The following is a 27,005-nucleotide window of genomic DNA, read 5'->3' as shown; positions in this document are numbered from 1 at the left end:
CTTTCAGGGAGATGTCAGAATAAGTACTTGGTTAAGAAATATAATTTTTGTTGAGAGTATGATTAATGAAATAGCCATTGATAAAAGCCACTTAAATTATCATTAATTAATTAATATTAACCATTAATGCTTAATATTTGTTAGTTGAATATGTATCTAGATCTTACAGAATATAATAAAAATATGTTTTCATTAAAAAATGTCCCTATCCACCTATTTATTAAGCCTCTTTTAAATTTTAGAGGTTGTACAGGTACAGGGAGTATGTAGATCCCCTGCCCTTGAGTGTTTTACACTCTAGTGAAATATATCTCAAACTTAGTGATTTAGAGCAGGAGTCCCCAACCCCACAGGCCACGGACTGTTAGGAACAGAGCCGCACAGCAGGAGGTGAGTGGGGGCTATCGAGCGAAGCTTCATCTGCCACTCCCCATTTCTCCTTATCATTTGCATTACCAACTGAACCATACCCCCCGCCATGGAAAAATTTTCTTCCGTGAAACTGGTCCCTGGTGCCATAAAAGGTTGGGGATTGCTAATTCAGAGTGGCCTGGGAGTTTTAGTTAAAAGTAAAAAATCTCAATTCTTGGCTCCAGAGACTTCAGTTCCATAGGTCTGTATAACTTTCTAGGCATTAGCATTTACAAGACATCTCATTTGGTTTGGAGACTTTAATAAAGGGAAAGAGTGATTTCCTGAAGTAACTCTACAATGCATCATAAACTAGGATGGAGTTTGTTAAGTCTGTTAACTGCAATGTCTACATTTTTGCTGGTAGGAGAATAAAAAAGGAGAAACATATAATGCTTATCAGAAAAGTGTTTTCTTTCTTAAAAAGTAAAAGTCATGCTTTCATTGTTGCATGATGTTATTCTTATGTTTATAAAAGCTAGTTAGCTGATTTATCCATGTAATATGTAAACTATTTCAGTCATTTTCATGAAATGGACATCTTTAGACAGTCATCTCTGCAGTCAATTATTTTCCATTTAAAGAGTATAGAAATTATTTGATGAAATATAACAAAAATTAATTATTTTGCTCATTTCCACTTTCTGAAGCCTGTAATGCTATGAAGATTCTGCTTCAGTTCTGTAATTGTTAAATTAAATGGGCTAATGGATGATAAAGCCATTTTGAGTCACTAAAGAAAAACTAATAAAAATCATGTCAATCTTTCTCCTTAGACAAGAAGCAAGACTACATAGAAAACATGACAATGGTCAAATGAGACTCTCTAGAAAAAAATTTAGACAACTATATCTATATAAGTATTAAAAATCAATAAATCAAAACCAGCATTTTATTTTCCCAATGTTAATATTTAAATTTTACTGGTGTCATACTAAACATTACATTCAGAAATAAATTTCTTAAGCAGTGAATTCAGTTACTATTAAAGGTTCAAAGAGAATGGCTGTTATTTGAAAATTGGGATAATGTTTAAAGTGTAAAGAAAAAAAAAGTGGAGAAAGGCAAATGTTATTCTAAACAACAATTTCCTTCTATTTAAGCTAGAAGAGAGTAGCATATATCTTCTTGATTCCTGGAGTTTAGGTCATGTAATAGATTTTAAAAATTGTTGAATGTTAAAGCTGAAAGAGACCTTAGTGAGAATTTATTTTAAAAAGTCTCATTTTCTGAATAAGACTTTCCCAAGGTCATATATCTGTTAACAGCAGATTCTAGTTAGAAGCATCAGAATACCTTAGTTTACAGTTAGCTCAAAATGAATTAGAAAGAAAAGTTATCTAAAGGATATGAGTTATAAACTAGTGATTCTTGATCATTCCAGAAAAAAAAAATGCTTTCTACAATACTTAGATTCAAATTGCAAGAAAACTGACAAAATTCTCCTTTATGTTTTCCCGTTTTTATTACCACTGCCATAACTTCTCAATGGATTTCTCTTTGAAATTAATGATTAGCGTTGTTGGTAAATAACTGGAAAATATTGCTTTTTGCAGCTGGATGAAGAAGCCTCGATGTGGTGTACCTGACCAGACAAGAGGTAGCTCCAAATTTAATATTCGTCGAAAGCGGTATGCGTTAACAGGACAGAAGTGGCAGCACAAGCACATCACTTACAGGTAAAAGAGCTAATGATGAATTACTGTTTCTTTTCAATTTTTCACAACTATGTATTTCGACATTTTGTTTGAGATCTTATGCACACTGACTACATGGTAACATATAGTGATGTAATGTTAACATAAAAAAAAAATTGCAATTGAGAAGAGAATAAATTGTCCATTTGGGGACCCTGTAGACAGACATTCCTTGAAATACTTTTGTAAGCTAGATCTTCCAGCTTCTTGAATAAATGTTAACATTCTGAAAGACTTTCAGATGAGTATTCTAACACACAACATTCTTTATCAAGTATTTATAATCTAAAAAATTATAAAATAATAAAGTATATAAATAATTGCAATTTAAACAATATATCTTTGAATTATTAACTAACTTTTGGTATCAGAGCAACCATTTAACTTTTTATCTTTTTACAACAATGCAAATGGATCATCCTTTCTTGTCTTCAATGAAGCATGCTTAAGGGATGAGAGTATCTTCCAATCTGGAGTAGCAATTGCTGCTAGTTCATATTCATTCATTAACTGATTGAACGACGTTTTATTGAGTACCAGTTTGGAAAAAGAACAGTGCTAGTTACTGGGGATATTACAATAAATAAAACATAGGGATTCCATCCATCCTCATGGAATTTACAGTCACGTGGAGAAGTTTAACAATCATATAAATGTGATGATGCCTGTTTTGAAAGAGAAGGAACAGGATGCAAGAGAAATGTAAACCATGTTTATTCAACCCAACTTAGAAAACCAGGGCTGGCCTCCCTTCTGTCTTGAGAGTAATATGGAGTATTAAAGGAAATTCTTTATATGATCACCTTAACAGATACAAAAATGCGTTCAAGAAAATTTAACCTCCATTTATGATAACTAGGAATCAAAGCAAAGAAAGATACTTAATCAGAAAAATGGCATCTACAAAAACAAAAATTACAGCTTCATTATGTATTTCACATATAATATGACAACTGTAACATGAGATGTTTGGAAAAAAATCATTAAGTGAAACAACAAAAAATACCTGCTATCTCTATCACCATCCAATAACATTGTGCAACTACTTATAGTTGTAAGGTAATAAAAGAGAATAAAAGATATAAGGATCTGTAAAGAAATAAAACTATCTTTAGTCACAGTTGTATCACTTTCTAACAGAACACCCAGAATAAACTCTAGATATTTTTTTTAGAAATAATAAAAGAATATATCCAGCTTTAAAAATAATTAGTAGATTTTATTTTTAGAGCAATTTTAGGTTTACAGAAAAGTTGAGCAGATAGTATGGGTAGTTCTCACTGCCCCACCTCCTCCCAGTATACACACTCACATAGTTTCTCCCATTATTAAGATCTTAATTAGTATTAGATATTTATTACAATTGTTGAGCCAGTATTGCTCTATTACTGACTAAAATCGATAGTTTACACCACAGTTCACTCTTTGTGTTGTAGTTTTATGGATTTTGACAAATGCATAATATCATATAGTATTACAGTGTCATACAGAATTAGTTTCACTGTTCTGAAAATCCTTTGTTGCACCTATTCATCCCGCTTCTCCTTAGGACACTACTGATGGTTTTAATGTCTCTATAGTTTTGCCTTTTCTAGAATGCCATATGGTTTGAAACACAGTTTGTAGCCATTTCAGACAGCTTTCCTTCACTTAATGATATGCATTTATTTCCTCCTTGTCTTTTTGTGACTTGATAGCTCATTTCTTTTTATTACTGAGTAATATTCCATTGTATGGATGTGTCACAGTTTGCTTACCTGTTCACCTATTGAAGACTTCTTGGTTGCTTCCAGTTCTTGGCAATTATGAGTAAAGTTAGTATAAATGTGTGTGGGCTGGTTTTTGTGTGGACATTAATTTTCAACTTATTTGGCTAAATACCTGGGAGTATAATTTTGCTGATCATAAGGCAAGCCTATGGTTAGCTTTTTAAGAAACTACCAAACTATCTTCAAAGTGGCTAAACCATTTTGCATTACCACCAACAATGAATGGAAGTTACTGTTCCTCTACAACTTTGTCAGGATTTGGTGTTGTCAGTGTTCTGGATGTAACCATTCTAATACGTGGTTTCTCAAATTTTTAACTTGCAATTCCCTAATGCCATGTGAAGCTGAGCATATTTTTGTATGCTTATTTGCCATCTGTACATCTTCTTTTGTGAGATGACTGTTTAGATCTTTGCACCAACTTTTAATTGAGTTGCTATTTTAAAGGTTCTTTGTATATTTTGGATTACAAGTCTTTTATCAGATATGTTTTCAAATATGTTGTCTCAGTCTGTGGCTTGACATTCCATTCTCTTTTTAGTGTATTTTGCAGAGCAGAAGTCTTAATTTTAGTAAGGTAGAACTTATCAATTATTTTCATTTCTATATTGTGCTTTTGTTGTTATATCAAAAAAACATTGCCAAACAGAAGGTCACTTAGAATTTCTCCTATGTTATCTTCTAAAATTTTAATAGTTTGGCATTTACATTTAGGTCAATGATCCATTTTGAGTTTGTTTTTGGGAAAGGTGTAAAATCTATATTCATTTTTTTACATGTGGATGTTCAGTTGTTCCAGCACCACTGGTTGGAAAGACCATTCTATCTCCACTACCTTTGATCTTTGTCAAAGATCAGTTGCCTATGTGCGTGGGTAAATTTTGGTGCTCTTTATTCTGCTTCATTGATCTATGTGTCTATTCATAAACCAATATCACACTTTCTTGATTACTGTGGTTTAGAGTAAGTCTTTTTTTTTTATTTTTAATGACTTATTAGAACAAATACCTATAGATATCATTATATATATGATATATAAATTAATTATACAATATATCATGTATTAATTATTAAAACATACTCTGGTAAATATTATATATTCAATATGAAACAGGAGGAAAGGGGGCAGGGCACAACCTTTAAAAGAATTACATAGCCCGAGGACACAACATAAACTGATTAGAACAAAATAGGTCCAAGATGGCGGACGAGTCTACTTCCACTAGACCTTGAGCCTCAGTATACACTCATTGTAACACATCAGCAAGCTAAGCGACACACCCACAGGTGCCACGACAGTTCCAAGGATGACCATAAAGGTCAAAAAGTGGGCGGTGGCTCAATTCCTAGAAATCCCCACCCCTTCCCCAAAATAGCTGGAATACTCCTCCCACTCATCAGCATATGAAATTACTCACCCCTATAAAACTAACAACCCCATACCCTGGTGCTGCCCTCGCCTTCTTTTTTTTTTTTTTTTTTTTTTTTTTTTTATTTTTTTTATTTATTTTTTTTTTTATAGGTATACCTGGATTTAATTCTCACTTCTACCGCTTGGTAGCTGGATAGCCTTAGGCAAGTTTCATACCTCCCTGAAATTCACTTAATTCAGTCTGTAAAATGGCATAATAACTTATTATAGCATCCTTTTAGGAATTTTAAATCAGTTCTTGAAATAAAAGTACACAATATATAGACAAGTATGGATTCCTCAATAGATGTTTGACCTTTCATTTCTCCAGTATCCCACCCGCATCAAATAAAGAAAAATACTTTTTAAAATTTATGAATATTTCATTGTTGTAAAGTTAAAGCCATAAAAATAATCAAATGGCCTACTATCATACCGTTAGAAGAAAAAAAAAAAGGTGTTCATGAGAGTTCCATATTAGAATACAAGTTTTCCTTAGGCACCTGTTTATGTATGCTATTCTGCTCTTTACAATAAATAATTAAATTTAAAAGACTTAATTCCTCACTTTTAAGACCTTATTAGTTTACAAATTACATATTGACCTATGCTAAATTTTATACCGACCCATGCTAATGAATTCAGTACAGAAAACAAAAAACACTGCACTCAAGCAAACTACATATATATATATATATATATATATAACTTATATGAGAATTGCTACTCCAGCTTTCTTTTGGTTTCCATTTGCATGAAATACCTTTTTCCATCCCCTTACTTTCAGTCTGTATGTGTCTCTAGGTCTGAAGTGGGTCTCTTGTAGACAGCAAATATATGGGTCTTGTTTTTGTATCCATTCAGCCAATCTGTGTCTTTTGGTGGGAGCATTTAGTCCATTTACATTTAAGGTAATTATCGATATGTGTGTTCCCATTCCCATTTTCTTAATTGTTTGGGGTTTGTTATTGTAGGTCTTTTCCTTCTTTTGTGTTTCTTGCCTAGAGAAGTTCCTTTAGCAGTTGTTGTAGAGCTGGTTTGGTGGTGCTGAACTCTCTCAGCTTTTGCTTGTCTGTAAAGGTTTTAATTTCTCCATCAAATCTGAATGAGATCCTTGCTGGGTAGAGTAATCTTGGTTGCAGGTTTTTCTCCTTCAACACTTTCAATATGTCCTGCCACTCCCTTCTGGCTTGCAGAGTTTCTGCTGAAAGATCAGCTGTTAACCTTATGGGGATTCCCTTGTGTGTTATTTGTTGTTTTTCCCTTGCTGCTTTTAATATGTTTTCTTTGTATTTAATTTTTGACAGTTTGATTAATATGTGTCTTGGCGTATTTCTCCTTGGATTTATCCTGTATGGGACTCTCTGTGCTTCCTGGACTTGATTAACTATTTCCTTTCCCATATTAGGGAAGTTTTCAACTATAATCTCTTCAAATATTTTCTCAGTCCCTTTCTTTTTCTCTTCTTCTTCTGGAACCCCTATAATTCGAATGTTGGTGCGTTTAATGTTGTCCCAGAGGTCTCTGAGACTGTCCTCAGTTCTTTTCATTCTTTTTTCTTTATTCTGCTCTGCAGTAGTTATTTCCACTATTTTATCTTCCAGGTCACTTATCCGTTCTTCTGCCTCAGTTATTCTGCTATTGATCCCATCTAGAGTACTTTTAATTTCATTTATTGTGTTGTTCATCGTTGCTTGTTTCATCTTTAGTTCTTCTAGGTCCTTGTTAACTGATTCTTGCATTTTGTCCATTCTATTGTCCATTCTATCTCCAAGATTTCGGATCAACCTTACTATCATTATTCTGAATTCTTTTTCAGGTAGACTGCCTATTTCCTCTTCATTTGTTAGGTCTGGTGGGTTTTTATCTTGCTCCTTCATCTGCTGTGTGTTTTTCTGTCTTTTCATTTTGCTTATCTTACTGTGTTTGTGGTCTCCTTTTTTGCAGGCTGAAGGTTCGTAGTTCCTGTTGTTTTTTGTGTCTGTCCCCAGTGGCTAAGGTTGGTTCAGTGGGTTGTGTCGGCTTCCTGGTGGAGGGTACTAGTGCCTGTGTTCTGGTGGATGAGGCTGGATCTTGTCTTTCTGGTGGGCAGGTCCACGTCTGGTGGTGTGTTTTGGGGTGTCTGTAGACTTATTATGATTTTGGGCAGCCTCTCTGCTAATGGGTGGGGTTGTGTTCCTGTCTTGCTAGTTGTTTGGCATAGGATGTCCAGCACTGTAGCTTGCTGGTCGTTGAGTGAAGCTGGGTGCTGGCGTTGAGATGGAGATCTCTCGGAGATTTTTGCTGTTTGATATTATGTGCAGCTGGGAGGCCTCTTGTGGACCAGTGTCCTGAAGTTGGCTCTCCCACCTCAGAGGCACAGCACTGACTCCTGGCTGCAGCACCAAGAGCCTTTCATCCACTGGGCTCCTTAATTTGGGATGATTCGTTGACTATTCAGGTATTCCACAGATGCAGGGTATATCAAGTTGATTGTGGAGCTTTAATCCGCTGCTTCTGAGGCTGCTGGGAGAGATTTCCCTTTCTCTTCTTTGTTCTCACAGCTCCCAGGGGCTCAGCTTTGGATTTGGCCCCGCCTGTGCGTGTAGGTCGCCGGAGGGCGTCTGTTCTTTGCTCAGACAGGACGGGGTTAAAGGAGCCGCTGATTCGGAGGCTCTGGCTCACTCAGGCCGGGGGGTAGGGAGGGTCACGGAGTGTGGGGCGGGCCTGCAGCGGCAGAGGCCGGCGTGACGTTGCAGCCTGAGGCGCGCCGTGCGATCTCCCGGGCGAGTTGTCCCTGGATCCCGGGACCCTGGCAGTGGCGGGCTGCACAGGCTCCCCGGAAGGGCGTGTGGCTAGTGACCTGTGTTCGCACACAGGCCTCCTGGTGGCGGCAGCAGCGGCCTTAGCGTCTCATGTCTGTCTCTGGGCTCCGCACTTTTAGCCGCGGCTCGCGCCCGTCCCTGGAGCTCTCTCAAGCAGCGTTCTTAATCCCTCTCCTCGTGCACCAGGAAACAAAGAGGGATGTAAAAGTCTCTTGCCTCTTCGGCAGGTCCAGACTTTTCCCCGGACTCTCTCCCGGCTAGCCGCGGTGCACTAACGCCCTGCAGGCTGTGTTCACGCCGCCAACCTCAGTCCTCTCCCGGCGCTCCGACAAAAGCCGGAGCCTCAGCTCCCAGTCCCGCCCGCCCCGGCGGGCGAGCAGAAAAGCCTCTCGGCTGGTGAGTTCCGGTCGGCCCGATCCTCTGCGCTGGAATCTGTCCGCTTTGCCCTCCGCACCCCTGTTGCTGTGCTCTCCTCCGCGGCTCCCAAGCTCCCCCACTCCGCCTCCCGAAGTCTCCACCCGCGAAGGGGCTTCCTAGTGTGTGGACACTTTTCCTCCTTCACAGCTCTCTCCCGCTGGTGCAGGACCCGTCCCTATCCTTTTGTCTCTGTTTAGTTTTTTCTTTTGCCCTAACCAGGTACGTGGGGGGTTCCTTGCCTTTTGGGAGGCCTGAGGTCTTCTGCCAGCGTTCAGTAGGTGCCTAGAGTAAGTCTTGATATCAGATAGTGTCAGTTTTCTGATTTTATTCTTCTTCTTCAGTATTATGTTGTGTTTTCAGAGTCTCTTGCCTTCCCACATAAACTTTAGAATCGGTTTGCCATTACAGGCATTCCTCAGAGATATTCTGTGTTCAGTTCTAGATCAACAAAATAAAGAGAATATAGCAATCAAGCTCATATAGCAATCAAGCGATGTCTTGAAATTTTTGGTTTCCCAGTGCATATAAAAGTTGTTTACACTATACTACAGTTTATTAAGTGTTCAGTAGCATTATGCCCAAAAGCACAATGAGCATGCCTTAGTTAAAAGTACTTTATTGATAAAACATGCTAACCTTCAGCTGTTGATGGCTACTGACTGCTCAGGGTGGTGGTTGGTGAAAGTCAAGGTGGCTGAGGCAAGTTCTTAAAAGAAGACAACAATGAAGTTTGCCACATTGATTTACTCTTCCTTGTATGAATAATTTCTCTCTAACATGCAGCGCTGTTTGTAGCATTTACCCACAGTAGCACTTTCAAAATTGGAGTCAAGTCTCTCAAACCCTGCCACTGTTTTAACAACCAAGTTTATGTCATATTCTGAATGCTGTTTTTTTTGTTATGTCAATAATCTTCATAGCATCTTCACCAAGAGTAGATTCCATTTCAAGAAACCACTTTGCTCATCAGTAAGAACCAACTTCTCATCATTTAAAGTTTTATCACGGGATTGCAGCAATTTAATCACATCTTTAGGCTCATGTTTCATTTTAATTCTCTTGTTATTTCCACCACATCTGCAGTTACTTCCTCCACTGAAGTCTTGAACCACTCAAAGTCATCCATGAGGACTGGAATCAATTTCTTCCAAACTCCTGTGAATATTGATATTTTATCTCTTTCCATGAATCACAAATGTTCTTAATGGCATAAAGAATGGTGAATCCTTTCCAAAACATTTTCAGTTTACTTTACCCAAATCCTTCAGAGGAATCACTATCTATGGCAGCTATAGCCCTACAAAATGTATTTCTTAAATAATAAGACTTGAAAGTTGAAATCACTCCTTGTTCCAAGGGCTGCAGAATGGATGTTGTGTTAGTAGGCATGAAAACAACATGAATCTTGTATATCTCCATCACAGGTCTTGGGTGACCAGGTGAATTGTTAATAAGCAGTAATATTTTGAAAGAACTCTTTTTTCTGAGCACTAGGTCTCAACAGTGGGCTTACAGTATTCAGTAAACCATGTTGTAAACAGATGTATTGTCATCCAGGCTTTGCTGTTTTACCCATAGAGCACAGGCAGAGTAGTTTTAGCATAATTTTAAGGGGCCGAGGATTTTTGAAATAGCAAATGAACATTGGTTTCAACTTAAAGTCACCAGCTGCATTATCCACTAGCAAGAGAATCAGCTTATCCTTTCAAGCTCTGAAGTCAGGCATTAAGTTCTCTTCTCTAGCTATGAATGTCCTAGATAGCATCTTCTTCTAATATAATAAAGCTGTTTCATCTACATTGAAAATGTAATGTTTAATGTAGCAATCTTTATTAATTATCTTGGCTAGATCTGGATAACTTGCTGAAGCTTCTGTATCAGCACTTGTTGCTTCACTTTGTGCTTTTATGTTATGGATATAGCTTCTTTCCTTCTTTCCTTAAACCTCATATACCAACCTCTGTTAGCTTCAAACTTTTCTTCGGCTAGATCTGGATAACTTGCTGCAGCTTCTGTATCAGCACTTGTTGCTTCACTTCGTGCTTTTATGTTATGGATATAGCTTCTTTCCTTAAACCTCATATACCAACCTCTGTTAGCTTCAAACTTTTCTTCTTCAGCTTCCTCAGCTGTCTCAGCCTTCACAGAATTAAAGAGAGTTAGGGCCTTTCTCTGAATTAGGCTTTGGTTTAAAGGAATATTGTGGCTGGTTTGATCTATGTAGACCATTAAAACTTCCTCCATATAAGCAATAAAGCTGTTTTGCTTTCTTATTATTTGTGTGTTCACTGGAGTAGCACTTTTAATTTCCCTCAAGAACTTTTCATTTACTTTCATAGCTTAGCTAACCATTTGGGGCAGAGGTCTAGCTTTTGTCCTATCTCAGCTTTTGACATGCCTTCTAAACCTAATCATTTATTACTTTTACTTAAAGTGAGAGATGTGTGATTTTCCCCTCACTTGAATACTTAGAGACAGTTGTTAGGTAATTAATTGGTCTAATTTCAATATTGTTGGGCCTCAGGAAATAGGGAGGCCCAGTGAGAGAGAGAGCAATAGTGGAATGTCAGGTCAATGGAGCAGTCAGAACACAGACAACATTTCTTAACTTCACTGTTTTATGTGGGAGTGGTTCATGTTACCCCAAAACAATTACAGTAGTAACATCAAAGATCACTGTCACAGATCACCATAACAAATATAATAATAATTTAAAATTTTGAAATATTGCGAGAATTACCAAAATGTGACACAGAGACACAGTGAGCAAATGCTTTTTGAAAAATGGTGCCAATAGACTTCCTCAACATAGGATTGCCACAAACCTTCAATTTATAAATAACACAATATCTGTGAGGCACAATAAAACAGGGTATGCCGGCACCCATGAAATAATTTAGCAGGACTTTTATTGTGAACGCCTTGAATATACAGATCATTCTGGGGAGAACTGACATCTTAATATTGATTGTTACCATTAATGAACATGAATATTTCCCCATTTGTTTAGGTTTTTGATTTCTTTCCTCAGAATTTTATACTTTTAATCTTATAAATCTTTTGTATATATCTTAGTCCATTTGGACTTCTATAACAAAATACCATGAGTGGCTTATAAACAGCAGAAATTTATTTCTCACAATTCTGGAGGCTGGGAGTCTGAGATCAAGGTGCCAGCATAGTTGGTGCCCTCTTCTAGGTCACAAACTTCTTGGATATTCACATACATAGCAGAAGGGCTAGAGATATTTGTGGGACACTAATCCCATTCATGAAGGTTCCATCTTCATGACCTAAGGACTTCCCAAAGGTCCCATCTCCTAATATTATCATCTTTGTGGGTTAGGATTTTAACATATGAATTTTAGGGGGACAAATATTCAAACCATACTCACATATTTTGGATAGATTTATTTCTAAGGATTTCTTTAAATATTTTTTGTACTATAAGTTGTATTGTGTTTTAGATTTCAAATTCTAAATGTTTATTACTGATATATAAGATAGCAATTGACTTTTGTATATTAACCTTGTAGCCTAGAATTTTGCTATAAATCACTCATTAGTTCAGGATATTTTTTTGGTCAGTTCATTTATATTTTCTACATAGAAAATCATGTCATCTGAAAACAAGGAAAGTTGTTGTTTTTTTTAATTCCCAATCTGTATTGCTTTTATTTCCTTTGCTTATTTTATTGCATTAGCTACTGCTTTCAGTGCAATGTTGAATAGGAGTGCTGGGAGCAGACATCACTGCCTTTTTCCTAGTCTTTAAGGGAAAAGCATGTAATTCCTCACCATTGAGTATAATATAAGCTACAGGCTTTTTGTTAGATGTTTAATCAAGTTGAGGAAGTTCTCCCATTCCTAGTTTGCTGAATATTTTTAGTATGAGTGGGAGTTGTCTTTTGTCAAATGCTTTTTCTGTATCTATGCTATGATTGTATGTTTTTTCTTCTTTAGCCTTTTAATGTGATTGATTTCCTTAATTAATTTTCAAATGTGGAATGAGACTCTCATGCCTGGGCTAAATCCCACTTTGGCATGGTGAATAATTCTTTATATACATTGTAGAGTTTGATTTGCTAATTTTTGTTTAGGATTCCTACATCTATGTTCATGAGTAATATTGATAAGCGGTTTTCCTTTCTTGTAACGCCTTTATCTGGTTTTGGTAGTAGGGTAATGCTAGTTTCATAGAATGGGTTAAGAATTCTATTTTCTGGAAGAAATTATAGAGAATTGGTATGATTTCTTCCTGAAATGTTTAGTAGACTTCACCAGTGTAACCGTTTAGACCTAGTTCTTTTTTTTTTTTTTTTGGAAGGGTATTAATTTCTAATTCAATTTATTTAATTGATATAGGACTGTTCAGATTACCTATTTCTCTTTGTAGAAGTTTTTATAGATTGTGTCTTTTAAAGGAGTTGTTCTGTTAGATCAGTAATAGCCTTTATAGGCTGCCTTAACAAAAACCTTGGTGGCTTAGACATCAGGAATTAAATTTCTCACAGTTTAGGAGCTTAGAAGTCTAAGATTGAGGTGCTGTCAGTGTCCTTTTCTGGTAAGGCCTCTTTTCCTGGTTTTTAGATGGCCACCTTCTCACTGTGTCCTTATCTGTGTCCTTTATAGGTCAGTTTTAGACCTATAAAGCTTACACAACTATGTTTCCTCTGTGTGTGGTTGGAGAGAAAGAGATTTCTGGTGTCTTCTTCTCTTCTTATAAGGACACCAGACATACAGAATTAGGGTCCAACCTGTGACTTTATTTACTATCAAGTACCTCCTTAAAGTCCCTATCTCTGAAAACAGTTACATTGAGAGTTAGGGCTTTAATATATGAATTTGGAGGTACACAATTCAGCCCATGACATCATCTAAGTTATCACATTTATGGACATACACTTGTTCATAGTATTCTTTTATCATCCTTTTAATATTCATGGTATCAGTACTGATGTGCCTTCTTTCATAACTGATAATAATTTGTGTCTTCTTTTTTTTTTATTTAGTCTGGCTAGAGGTTTATTGATTATATTAATCTTTTCAGAGAAATGGCTTTAATTTTTTTTTCTGTATTGTTTTCCTGTTTTCAGTTTCATTGATTTCTGTTCCAACTTTATTTTTCTTCTGTTTGCTTTTTTTTCCCCTAATTTCCTAAGATGATAGTTTAGATTAATTACTTTTATCTTTCTTTGCCTCCTAATATGCATTTAATGCTATATATTGTATTTTAAGCACTGTTTTTGCTGCATCCCACAAATTTTGATAAGTTGTATTGTTGTTTTAATTTAGTTCAAGTAATATTAAAATTTCCTTGAGATCTTCGTTCTTTGACTCACATGTTACTGATAAGTATGCTGCTGTATCTCCAAGCATTTTGAGATTTTCCCTAGTATTCTTGGTGAATGTTCCATGTGAGATTGAGAGTAATGAGTATTCTGCTGGTTTTGGATGAAGTGTTCTATACATGTTGATTAGATAAAGTTGATTAATGATGCTGTTCAGTTCAACTATATCCTTACTATTTTCTGTCAGCAGGGTCTGTCAATTACTGATAGAGTGGTGTTGAAGTCTCCAACAAATGGTACACTTGCCTTTTTCTTCTTGAAGTTCTATCAGTTTTTGCCTCATTTACTTTGTTGCTCTGTTGTTAAACATATATATATATTAAGGTTTGTTACACCTTGGAAAAATTGACACCTTTATCATTATGTAATGCCCCTCTTTATCTCTGATAATTTACTTTGCTCTGAGGAAGATTTTGTCTGAAAATAATATAGCTACTATGGTTTTATTTTGATTAGTGTAGCATGGTATATTTTTTATCCTCCTATTTTTAACTGTCAAAATCTACATATGTAAGGTGAGTTTCTTGTAGACAACATACAGTTGGGGATTGTTTTTTTTTTTTTTAAATCCACTCTTATCGTCTTTATCTTTTCATTGGTATATTTAGGCTATTCACATTCCAAGTAGTTATTTATATAGTTAAATTAATATCTACTATATTTGTAATTTTTTGCTGCCCATTGCTGTTGTTCTTTGTTTTGTGGATTTTGTTTTGCTTTTGTTTTTATATTTCCTCTTTTTCTACCTTTTCTGGTCATATTGAGCATTGTATATATTGCCATTTTCTATTAGCATATCAATATTCTTCTTGCTTGGTTCATATACTTCTTGCTTAGATGGTTTTTGAGGAGAAGTCTAATTGAATTGGTATCTTTGTTCCTCTGTAGATAAGGTGTTTTTCCCCCCTCTGGCTTCATTCAAGGTTTTATCTTTGTCTTTGGTTTTCTGCAGTTTGAATATAATATGTCTGCATGTAGATTTTTTCTCTGAAAGTCCTGGATCTGTGGTTTGGTGTGTGACATTATTTGAAATATGTCTCTGTTCATATCTCTCTTCTTCTTCTAGTATTCTCATTATGTTCTGTTACACTTAAATGTCCCATAGTTCTTGGATGCTCTGTTCTGTTTTCCAGCCTTTTTTTTTTTTCCTTTGCTTTTCAATTTGGGAAGTTTCAACTGAGTTATTTTCAAGTTCACTGATTCTTCCCTTGGTTATATAGTCTTATGATGAACCTATCAGAGACATTTCTATTAATATATATATAAATATATATATATATTTTTTTAGCATTTCCTTTTAATTCTTTCTTGTAGTTTCCATCTCTCTGCTTATATTACTCATGTGTTTTTTTCTTGTTGTCCACTTTTCCCATTAGAACCCTTAAGATATTGATCATATTTAATTCAAATTTCTGGTCTGATAATTCAAAATCTCTGCCATAAAGAGTCTGGTTCTAATGCTTCTTTTGTCTCTTCAGTCTGTGTTTTCTCTTGACTTTTAGCATGTTATTAATTTTTTTTGAAAGCCAGACATGATATATTGGGTCATGAAACTGAGATAATAAGCCTTTAGTGTGAAGTTTCATGTTCATCTGCTTAGGAGTTTGGCTGTTTATTTTTTCTTGTAGCTGTAGGTGTTGGAAGCTTCATTTTCTTCTACTGGCCTAGTTTTTGTCTCCCATGTTGTCTCTGAATATCCTAGAAGCTCTTTCTTAAATAAACTTTGTGTCTTGCAGCTTTCTAACTTGTAATCCACTGTTATTATACTGAGCCTTGTTGGTGTGGTGTAAAGTATTGGGGTGAGGAAGCAGTCTATAATCCTGTGATTAAATGTCAGTTTTTTAGGTGGGCTTGACTTTTGGGCATCTTACACCCAGAATATTAGCATAGCCTTTTACTTCTTTTCTTCTACTATATCAGACAGGAATGATTCAGGGACTTTTGCTTCTGATTCTTCGTACTCTTCTGTGTCTCCAGTTTTGGGGGTGGAACTTTGCCCTGTAACTGCAATTCTCTGATGGAGCTATGAAGTGTTGTTTAGTTTTTGTTTGCTTAGCTTTTTTGTCTTATTGTGAGGTTGGGAGTGACAGCTTCCAAGCTCTTTACATGTCAGAACAGAAACTGAAAATTTTTTACAAGATCAATATACAAAGTAAACCGGCACACACACAGAGTATAATCTTTACAAAAATGACATTTAAAATAGACACAAAAGTATGAGTAAAGAATAAATCTACAAAAGATGTGTAAGCCCTTTAAGAAGAAAATTAGGAACTTTTATTGAAAGACATAAAAAGACCAAAAATAAATGTAGAGATATATTTTGCTCTTAATAGAAACTCTCAATATAATGCAAGTTCAGATCTTCCACAAATTCAATGCAATTTTAACAAAATTCCCAGTAATATTTTTTGTATAATTTAACAAACTGACTCAAAAATCTCTGAGGATTAGTGAAGGCCCAATATTAATCAAAATGTTCCCACTTACTAGATATGAAGACTTTCTTTAAATCAATACAAATTAAGGCAATATGTGGTGTTAGCACAGAGATAGACAAATAGTCCAACAGTGCAGACAAATGATCATAGAAATAGACCATTCATGTATTAAAAAATTGATTTATGCCAGAGCAGTCCTTGTAGATCAGTGAGGAAAGGATGGGCTATTTTACTTATTAACTTATTCTGTGATAATTGGTTATCTATACAGAAAACAATGAAATTAGGTTCTTACCTCATGTCATAGAAAAATCAATAAATACCAACTGGATTAAAGTATAATCAATTTTAGACCTATAAAGCTTACACAACTATGTATATTGATATTTATTTTTTTCCATTTCAGATTTTATTCTTTTTCTGACCTGATTTCCAAACTCTTGACAGTGTACCCTGTTTAGTGTCTCTGCATCCTTAGGTACTACCTACACCATTCAATTTTAAAAGAAAGAAAGAGAGAAACTAAGAGCCATTAGGTTCAGAACAGATCATAATTCAATCTATGTTGTATCCCTATACTGACAATTGTCTCAGTTAGTTTTGAATTTTCAAATAATTAGGTGTTTATCCCTGTAAACTTCCAGATTATTTTTTAATGTTTGATTATTGATATGCACGTAATGTGATCAAGAGTTTTGGAGTAAGAAAAGTCTGGATTTTCATTCTGGCTCTGATACTTGCTACCTGTAAAACCAGGATCAAGTTAGTTATTTTTCCAAGTCTCATTTTCCCTGTGTGTAAAGTGAGTATTGTAACAATACCTGCCTCACAGGCTTAGGAGACAATAAGTCAGATAGTAGGGAAAAAAACCAAAAACAGCATAGTGCTTGAAACTCAGTGCTTAATAAATGCCGATTATTATCTTAACTCCTTTAATTTATCAAACAAATCCCAGAAATTGTTGAGAATATTATAACAGGATAAGAGAAAGTTGGGAGTGAGAGCTAAAGATATTACCTTCTAAAGTTAATATATATAAGGTGTTAAGAAGTTGCCTTGTATATAATAGGTAGTAAATAGTATCATTTGCTACTACTTTTTTTTTTTTTACTATGTTTAGGAAAATAAATACAAAATATGACATTGGAGCTCAAAATTATTACAGAATGTGCCATTACGGAATAAAGACAGGAGTTGGAATGGGGTGGTAGAATCTAGGTTTTATTAGATTGCAAACTCATTATGAGCCAACAGTATAATGTGGCTCAAAAAGAAAAGCTAGACTGTCCATAGTAGATTTATAGAAAGCAAAGTGTTCAAAGCAGTGGAGATGCTAATTTTATCTCTGCTTTGTTGGCCATGCCTTACCTGATGTATCTTTTTTTCTTTGGGCCACCACATTTTCTGCTGCTTCTTGACAAATTAATGTACACTTCTAAAAAGAAATCAAAATACTAAGAGATCTTGAATGCAGGTTGCATGAGGAAGAGCTCAAGATTAGAGACAAGTATTCTTAACATGATGGAAAGAATATTTAAGGGAGAAATTTCCTGTTATTTTCAAATACTTAAATATCTTTTTTATTTTAATTAATTAATTTATTTTTGGCTGCATTGGGTCTTCCTCGTTGCACGGCTTTCTCTAGTTTCAGTGAGCGGGGCCTACTCTTCATTATGGTGCATGGGCTTCTCATTGCGGTGGCTTCTCTTGTTGTGGAGCACAGGCTCTAGGCATGTGGGCTTCAGTAGTTGTGGTATACAGGCTCAGTAGTTGTGGCTGGTGGGCTCTAGAGTGCAAGCACGGTAGTTGTGGTGCACGGGATTAGTTGCTCCGCAGCGTGTGAGATCTTCCCAGACCAGGGTTTGAACCCATGTCCCCTGCATTGGCAGGCGGATTCTTAACCACTGCGCTACCAGGGAAACCCTATTTTCAAATACTTAAAGGCTTTAAGAGAAATCTAATATTTTGAGCTATCAGAAAATTAAATCATCCATCCTACAATTCTTTTTTCATCATTGATAACATATAAACCAGGAAATTTATTCACTTGTCAGGGAAATTAGAGAACATTTGTGGAATGGTTGGAAAGTTCAATTATATAACTTTAAGATCTCTTCCTATCTTTAAAATGTGGGATTGAAAGGAACTTTCTATAATCAGTCCATTTAAAGGGAATGTCTAGGCCCCTACACCTTCCACTTAAATGACCTCAATGTTTGATGCCTAGAAATGGGAACTTCTGAGGTTGTATCACTTACGTATTCTTAGGGATATATATAACTTTGGCTGATGCATAATATATATGCTGGTTATAACTGTAATACAAGTACTGGTGACCATTCATCTCTTACTTGAATTTTTATGATCAATTTCCTTTTGACAAATTTTGCTTCTTGGATAATCAGGTGTATTTAATTCAATAAATGATTATTGAACAGCATTATGTGGCAGAACTGTCAATAGACAGATGAGTTAGGCAAGGCCCCTGCTCCCATGGAGAATGTAGTCTAGTATGGGAGACAGGTATGTAAGTGAATAATTGTAAAATAGTATATTGTATGTTACTTCAAGACCATACAGGAGCTCCATTTAATCAGAGAACATATCCATTTTATGCTCCCCAGCACCTAGTAGAGTGTCTGCTGTGTATTAGGTCCTCAAAAAATAGTTGTTGAAAAAATTAATGAATTTTTAGTAGTCTTTGGTTAAACTTTATTCAAAATAATAATAGGATCTTAATGAGTAACATCATTTTTTATCAAGTAGATATTTATTTCTCAGGTTTACTGAATATTATATAAAGTAGATTTAGCCTAAATTCCTTTTCTCTATAAAATATGAACTCCAAAATAATAACTTATATAATAAATGACCAATGGGATAGGTAATCAACTGCCAGATGCATCTATTTTAAAAAATTATAGTATATTACTGGGCATATACCCTGAGAAAACCATAATTCAAAGACTCATGTACCAAAATGTTCATTGCAGCTCTATTTACAATAGCCAGGAGATGGAAACAACCTAAGTGTCCATCATAAGATTAATGGATAAAGAAGATGTGACACATATATAGAATGGAATATTACTCAGCCATAAAAAGAAATGAAATTGAGCTATTTGTAATGAGGTGGATAGACCTAGAGTCTGTCATACAGAGTGAAGTAAGTCAGAAAGAGAAAGACAAATACCGTATGCTAACACATATATATGGAATTTAAGAAAAAAAATGTCATGAAGAACCTAGGGGTAAGACAGGAATAAAGACACAGACCTACTAGAGAATGGACTTGAGGATATGGGGAGGGGAAAGGGTAAGTTGTGACAAAGCGAGAGAGAGGCATGGACATATATACACTAACAAACGTAAGGTAGATAGCTAGTGGGAAGCAGCCGCATAGCACAGGGAGATCAGCTTGGTGCTTTGTGACCACCTGGATGGGTGGGATAGGGAGGGTGGGAGGGAGGGAGATGCAAGGGGGAGGAGATATGGGAACATATGTATATGTATAACTGATTCACTTTGTTATAAAGCAGAAACTAACACACCATTGTAAAGCAATTATACTCTAATAAAGATGTAAAAAATATTATAGTATATTAATGAGTATTCATAATGTATTAGTGGATCTGATAGTATTATGTTATATTATATTAAATTAATTAGTATTGATTTTCCCAGTAAATTCTTCCTTTAGCTAACCTTGATTTTAAATCCATGCTTCTGTGACTACTAAGGATACAACCCTAGAAGTTATTATTTTACTTTAACAATATATGCAGAAAAAAGAAAGCTAGAAATTGCTAAAGAATAAGGAGTTCCTTCCCAGAGATATTTCTCACCATTCTCTCTAAACCCAATGAGCTCACTGAACTTGATTATCCTATTGACAAACTTGTGTATCCAGAGGATACACAGCAAGCTGAGAAACAGAAACTATTTAAATAAGACCCAAAGTAATATGTACCTAGGTCTGCCCTACCTGGAAAGCTAGCATCTTTGGAAATAGTTAAATATTTAATGTTAGCTTTCCTAGAGGGACTCCATAGTCAATCTCCACTCTGATGATTTCTTGTATTTAAAAAAAACGTGAAGTCACATCAACTATACAAACATAATATGGGTAAAAGTAAGTTAGTCTATTTAGTTCTCCTCTGATAGAACATTTTAATACATTCTGAATAAGGATCTGCTAATAATTTAAATATGTAGTTTATTATTTTTACTCTGTTATATTCTTAGAAATTGTCTACTTTCCTAGTTATGATAAATTCCATTTACTTGCTAATCTTTTTTAATAAAATGTTAGTATGCTTTTCTGAACAACTATTTTTATTTATTGAATTGAGTAAATGGTATTTAACCCTGGTCATACCAAAATATCTTGACATAAGCATATCATATAACTTCTGTATCTTAACTAAATACCGAAGTATTCAGTTTTATTTTTTCTTACTTTGAAAATTAGAGATAAAACAGTACCCAAAATTTGAAAAAGATTGATCACTTTATCAAAATTTTAGGAGGAAAGAGTCATTATTAGTATGTAGAATTTTTATTGAAGAAATTGGTATGCATCCAATGATACTGAAACTAGAGAATTCTGACTTTACATAGTAATTTTAGGCATTGGGTAACATGTACTGTCTCCTGAATACCTAAACAGAGTTTACTTGATTTGAAAATGATGAAACCTTTGGCAATGTCCTTGTTACACATTTCCCATAACTTCTATTCAAATGAACAAATATTTGATTATTTTACATTTCATATTAATTTATTTTACAGAACTAATGAAGCAAAATAATTCCTACAGTTCCATGAGTAAAGAAAACACATACATATTTTGGTAGAGTTTTGTTAATAAGCCTCTTTCTCCCCAGATTTATTGTTTCTCTAAACGTCAAATTCTAACACTTTTTAAAATTACCCTAGAAATAGTGAAGTAAACTTAATATCTCACTTATCATGGAGAAATTTATGTATTGCTATTGAGAACTGTAAAGCAGAGTTCAAGCTTCTTTTAACTTTGAATATGTAATACCAAACACCAAAATATTTAGTTTTTTTCTTACTTTCATGTTAGAGATAAATTAATACTCTAATTTTGGAAAACAGTCATCACTCTATTAAAAACTTGAAAGGGAAATACTCCATTATTAGTACCTAAATTTTTTATTAAATGAATTGGTAGCGATTCAATGAAATTAAACCTAGAGAATCCTGAGCTTACACAGTAACCTTAAAAATAAATTAACATACTTTGCCTTCAGTACCAATTATTCTGATGAACAATGATGTCTTGAATTTCCCACTTCATCAATTTTATTATGCAGGGTTGTATAAGACATGATTGTTAAAGATTATATATATGTGTATATATATATATATATATATATATATATATATATATATATATATTAGGTAAATGTTACAAAATTTACCAAACTGAAGGCTTAAAAGAATCAGTGAAATAGCATAATGAAAAAACCCAATAGAGAATTCAAAAAATGAAAACAATTGTCTTATTAAAATGGAAAATATGTTCACTATAACCACTCTATTTCCACAAAAAAAGACAAAGTAAAAGCACTTTAAAATTAAATTAGTTTGTTTTTCAAATATAACCTTCATTTTATTTATTTTATAGTATTGTCTTTATTTTGCAAGTATATATTAACAATTTTGTGTATTATGTATTAGAATATTAAGAATAACAGTGTTTACTCTTAATATCATATGATGTCTCTGTGCTCTTTATTATTTCAGTTATTAGTAAATACAAAATATCTCTCAATGGCATAAAATTTCTAAGTTGGTTTTTGTGTGTACCTAATTCAGAATTCCAGCTCTAACTCTGAAGTACACTAATGTGTCTTGTATTTTTTTAAAATTTTTATGGGAGTATAGTTGATTTACAATGTTGTGTTAGTTTCAGGTGTACAGCAATGTGAATCAGCCATGTATATATATATGTATATCTGTTCTTTTTCAGATTATTTTCCCACATAGGTCACCACAGAATACTGAGTAGAGTTCCCTGTGCTATACAGTAGGTCCCTATTAGTTACGTATTTTATACATATCAGTGTGTATATGACAGTCCCAATCTCCCAATCTATCACTGCCCCCCACGTTTCTCCTCTGGTAACCACAATTTTGATTTTGAGGTCTCTGAGTCTGTTTCTATTCTGTAAATGTTTATTTGTATTATTTTTTATGATATTCCACATATATTTGTCTTTCTCTTACTTACTTCACTTAGTATGATAATCTCCAGGTCCATCCATGTTGCTGCAAATGACATTATTTCGTTCTTTTTTATGGCTGAGTAATATTCCATTGTATACATGTACCACATCTTCTTTATCAATTCTTCTGTCAATGGACATTTAGGTTGCTTCCATGTCTTAGCTATTGTAAATAGTTCTGCAATGAACACTGGAGTGCAGTAAGTGGGAATGTAAATTGGTACAACCATTATGGAGAACAGTATGGCAGTTCCTTAAAAAACTAAGTATAAAACTACCGTATGAACCAGCAATCCCACTCCTGGGCATATATCGGGAGAAAACTGTAATTTGAAAATATACTTATGTCTTGTATTTATGAATGACATCACAAATATTGTAGTTAAGCACATTTTGGAAATTCATCAGTACATAGCTTTGAAAAACACAGTGATGTGTTTTCAAGTCAAAGTGGTACTCCACATTTATTATTCTTTATTATATTATATTACTTCATTTTTCTCAGAACCACTGTGTACTTATATACATATACTAACATGATTTCATTTTTCTTTGCTGTAAGGTTACCCTTTATTTGAATATAAAATGATTTCTCCATTACATACTGAATCCAACACTAATTCCTATTAACAATATCCTCAGAACGTATACTGAATTTGTCTAATTCTTCATATCTCCATGACAACCACTGTAGTACATTTCTCTAATTTCACTTGCTCAAACTTCCAAAATGTTTGGTTCCAATCTTGTCCCCCTAGTCATTTTTCATCAGAAGCAGTGATCTTTGTAAACTGGAAAAATACCAGGATACGTCTCTGCTTAAAACTCTTCAGTGGTTTCCTTTCACAGAACATAACCCACTCCCTGCCAATTCTCTTTCATCTCATACCACTGTTCTGAGCATTCATTTTGCACCAGTTCACAAAGCAGTCCCATTCTCTGAACTGGCCAAGTTTGTTTGCGCTGCTCACTATTCTTTCTGGATGGAAATTCAGTGCTAGGCATGCATGGCTCCTTTTGTCATTGAAATCCCATTTATCATCTACTTATCTCACCTCCTCACCCCTCATTTATAACCATCTATAATTGTATTTTTTATTGTTTATCTCTTACCACTAAAATATATAAGTTCTACAAGATCAGAGTCTTATTCACAGTTTTATGTCTATCACCTAGAGCAGTACCTATTATGTAGTACATTCTTTCAAATGCTTGTCATAAAAATACTTGCCCACTAATGATGGGCTTCTGCGATCCGATAAGGTGGAAAGAAAATAAAAGACTATAAGGAAAATTAATTTAGACAAAATTCAAATTTACAACATTAATCTGCATGCATCGGCCATCAAATAGGTAATATAGAAAAGAAAGCATAAACAAAGTAAAAAGACAACCCTCAGAATGGGAGAAAATATTTGCAAATGAAGCAACTAACAAGGGATTAATCTCCAAAATATACAAACAGCTCATGCAGTTCAATATCAAAAAAACAAAAAACCCAATCAAAAACTGAGTGGAAGATCTAAATAGACATTTTGCCAAAGATATATAGATGGCCAAAAAGCACATGAAAAGACGCTCAGCATCACTAATTATTAGAGAAATGCAAATCAAAATGACAATGAGTCATCACTTCACACCAGTCAGACTGGCCATCATCAAAAAATCTACAAACAATAAATGCTGGAGAAAAGGGAACCCTCTTACACTGTTGGTGGGAATGTAAATCGGTACAGCCACTATGGAGAACAGTATGGAAGTTCCTTAAAAAACTGAAAATAGAGCTACCATATTATCCAGCAACCCCACTCCTAGGCATATATGCAGAAAAACCATACGTTGAAAAGTTACATGCAACCCAGTGTTCTTTGCAGCACTATTTACGATAGCCAGGACATGGAAACAACCTAAATGTCCATCAACAGAGGAATGGATAAAGAATATGTGGTACATATATATACAACAGATTATTACTCAGCCTTAAAAAATAATGAAATAATGCTATTTACAACAACATGGATGGACCTAGAGATTGTCATACTGAGTGAAGTAAGTCAGACAGAGAAAGACAAATATATGATATTGCTTATATGTGAAATCTAGAAAAAAAGGGTACAAATGAACTTATTTACAAAACAGAAGTAGAGTCGCAGATGTAGAAAACATACTTATGGTTACCAAGGTATAAGTGGGGGGGAGGGATAAACTGGGAGATCAGGATTAACATATACACACTACTGTATATAAAATAGATAACTTATAAGAACCTACTGTATAGCACAGGGAACTCTACTGAACACTCTGTAATGGCCTATGTGAAAAAAGAATCTTAAAAAAGAGTGGATATATGTATATGTATAACAGATTCACGTTGCTGTACACCTGAAACTAGCACAACAATGTAATACAACTATACCGTAATAAAAATAAATTAAAAAATAAAAATACATATGAAAAAATTTAAAAAAAAATAATTCTTTAGCAAACAGACCTATGGTTGCCAAGAGGAAGGGGGAGTGGAGGAGGGATGGATTGGGAGTTTGGGATTAGCAAACACAGACTATTATATATATATATATATATATGTATATATAACTGAACTGCCTTGCTGTACACCAGAAACCAACACAAAATTGTAAATCACTATACTTCAATAAAGTAATTTTTTTTTACAAAAGAAAACAAAACCAGTAATTTAGAGATTAACAAGCTAAACAAAGTTGTTGATGCCCCAATATAGTTTACTCTTTTTCAAAAGACAGTTCAAAGCATCACACTAAATGGGATACAAAGTTAAAACAAACAAAACACTAAAACAACAAAAGATTTCATAACTTTCTCCCTGAGCAGGCATGAATTCTTTTGCTCTATCCATCCTTTGTCTCAGGTAAAAAATAATAATAATAATGGTGTCTTCCTTGACACTTCCTTTTCCCTCAGAGCTCGTGTCCAGCCATCAGTACATCTTGGCAAGTGTACCTTTAAAATATATCCAAAATCCAACTATTTCTCAATATCTCCACTGGTACTCCCCTGGCCCAAAGCAGTATCATTTCTCACCTGAAAATTTGCAAGAGTTCTCAGTGGGTGTCCCTACTCCTGCTCCACTTCAATATATTTTCCACATAAAGCTCGATCATTTCTTTAAAGCATAAGTCAAATGTCACTTTTCTGCTCATGACGCTCCAGTTTTTTCCTCTCAGTTGGAGCAAAAGCCAAACTCCTTACAGTGGTCAACAAGCCCCTATCTCATTTGATTCTCTGTTGCTTTTCTGACCTCATATCTTGGCACTTGCCCTCTGTCTCTGTTCAAACTATACCAGCCACCTTGCCATTCTTCGAACTTGCCGAGCATGTCTCCACATCAGGGCCTTTCACTTGCCATTTCTTCTTCCTGGAATACTCCCTGCCCCAATTCCATTTCACTTGGTTCACTTCATCATTTTCTTTATGTATAGTAAATGATACTTATCATCAAATAGTCATTGTAAGTCTGGTCTATGATACATATTAGAAATAGTGAAAACCTTGTTTCAGATGTGTGGCCTAGCTTAGAATTTAATATAACTGATTCTTGAGTGAGAATGTTTGGGATGAAAAACTAGCTCTGCCCTTCTAAATTTTCTTTAAATTCCTCTAAATCTCAACTTCTTGCTTTGTAAGATAGGTATACATGTCCATCTCACTGGGTTACTCAGGGGATATATAAGATATTGTGAAATGCTTGCCTGGCTCATAGTAATTAATTAATTCCATTATTATTATGTCAGTATGATTCCTGCCTAATGTTTGTAATTATCCTGACATAGTTACAATTGTGTGAAAAATATAATCTGCATACTATATTTGCACCAGAAGTTATATCTTAAATATTTTTACATACAGCTAAATAGCTTTAAAACAACAAAATCAAATTTTGCTCTTTCAAATTTCAAATCCTGTGTATATTAAGGCATGCAATAGAGACACCATGATTTGCATATCATCTAGCCTCCAATTCTCTTTCATTATTGTGCTGCAATAATAAAAATGCATTGCAATAATAAAATAATAATATTCACCTGAATATTATACCCTCCTATGCATTAAGACAGCCCCTTAGTGAAATTCATGGATTCACAGGTGTAAGATTATTGGTTGAAGTGGTCTGAAACTTAGTTATAACTCCTATGAAATTTACTCATTACTTTTCACAAAGATGGTATGAACTTATACTACCACAATATAAAATACTTACATATATATAAATTTGTTTCATTTATGTTCTATTTAGAAAAAATAGAAAAATAAATGATAAAAGAGAAATATCTGATCAGTGCTAGAGAAAAATACTTATATCTTTTTCCATTTGTTATTAACCTCAAGACAAATAAGCTAATAATGTCCAAGTTACTTCTTTAAATTCATATAACTGTTAAATATTTGTATTAAAAAGCTATTCACTCTCATT

General features: G+C 34.5%; 1 protein-coding gene across 1 annotated transcript in view; it reads left to right on the top strand.

Moving 5' to 3' along the window:
• Positions 1–27,005, top strand: part of MMP16 (matrix metallopeptidase 16) — a 354,542-nt gene that overhangs the window by 161,237 nt on the left and 166,300 nt on the right. Inside the window, exon 3 of the mRNA XM_049700393.1 lies at positions 1,968–2,090. Coding sequence (XP_049556350.1) covers positions 1,968–2,090 — 123 coding nt within the window. The remainder of the gene's footprint in view (positions 1–1,967; positions 2,091–27,005) is intronic.

This window comes from Orcinus orca, chromosome 17 (genome assembly GCF_937001465.1).
Source record: "Orcinus orca chromosome 17, mOrcOrc1.1, whole genome shotgun sequence".
NCBI lineage: Eukaryota > Metazoa > Chordata > Mammalia > Artiodactyla > Delphinidae > Orcinus > Orcinus orca.
This window is presented reverse-complemented; position numbering and strand designations above follow the sequence as displayed.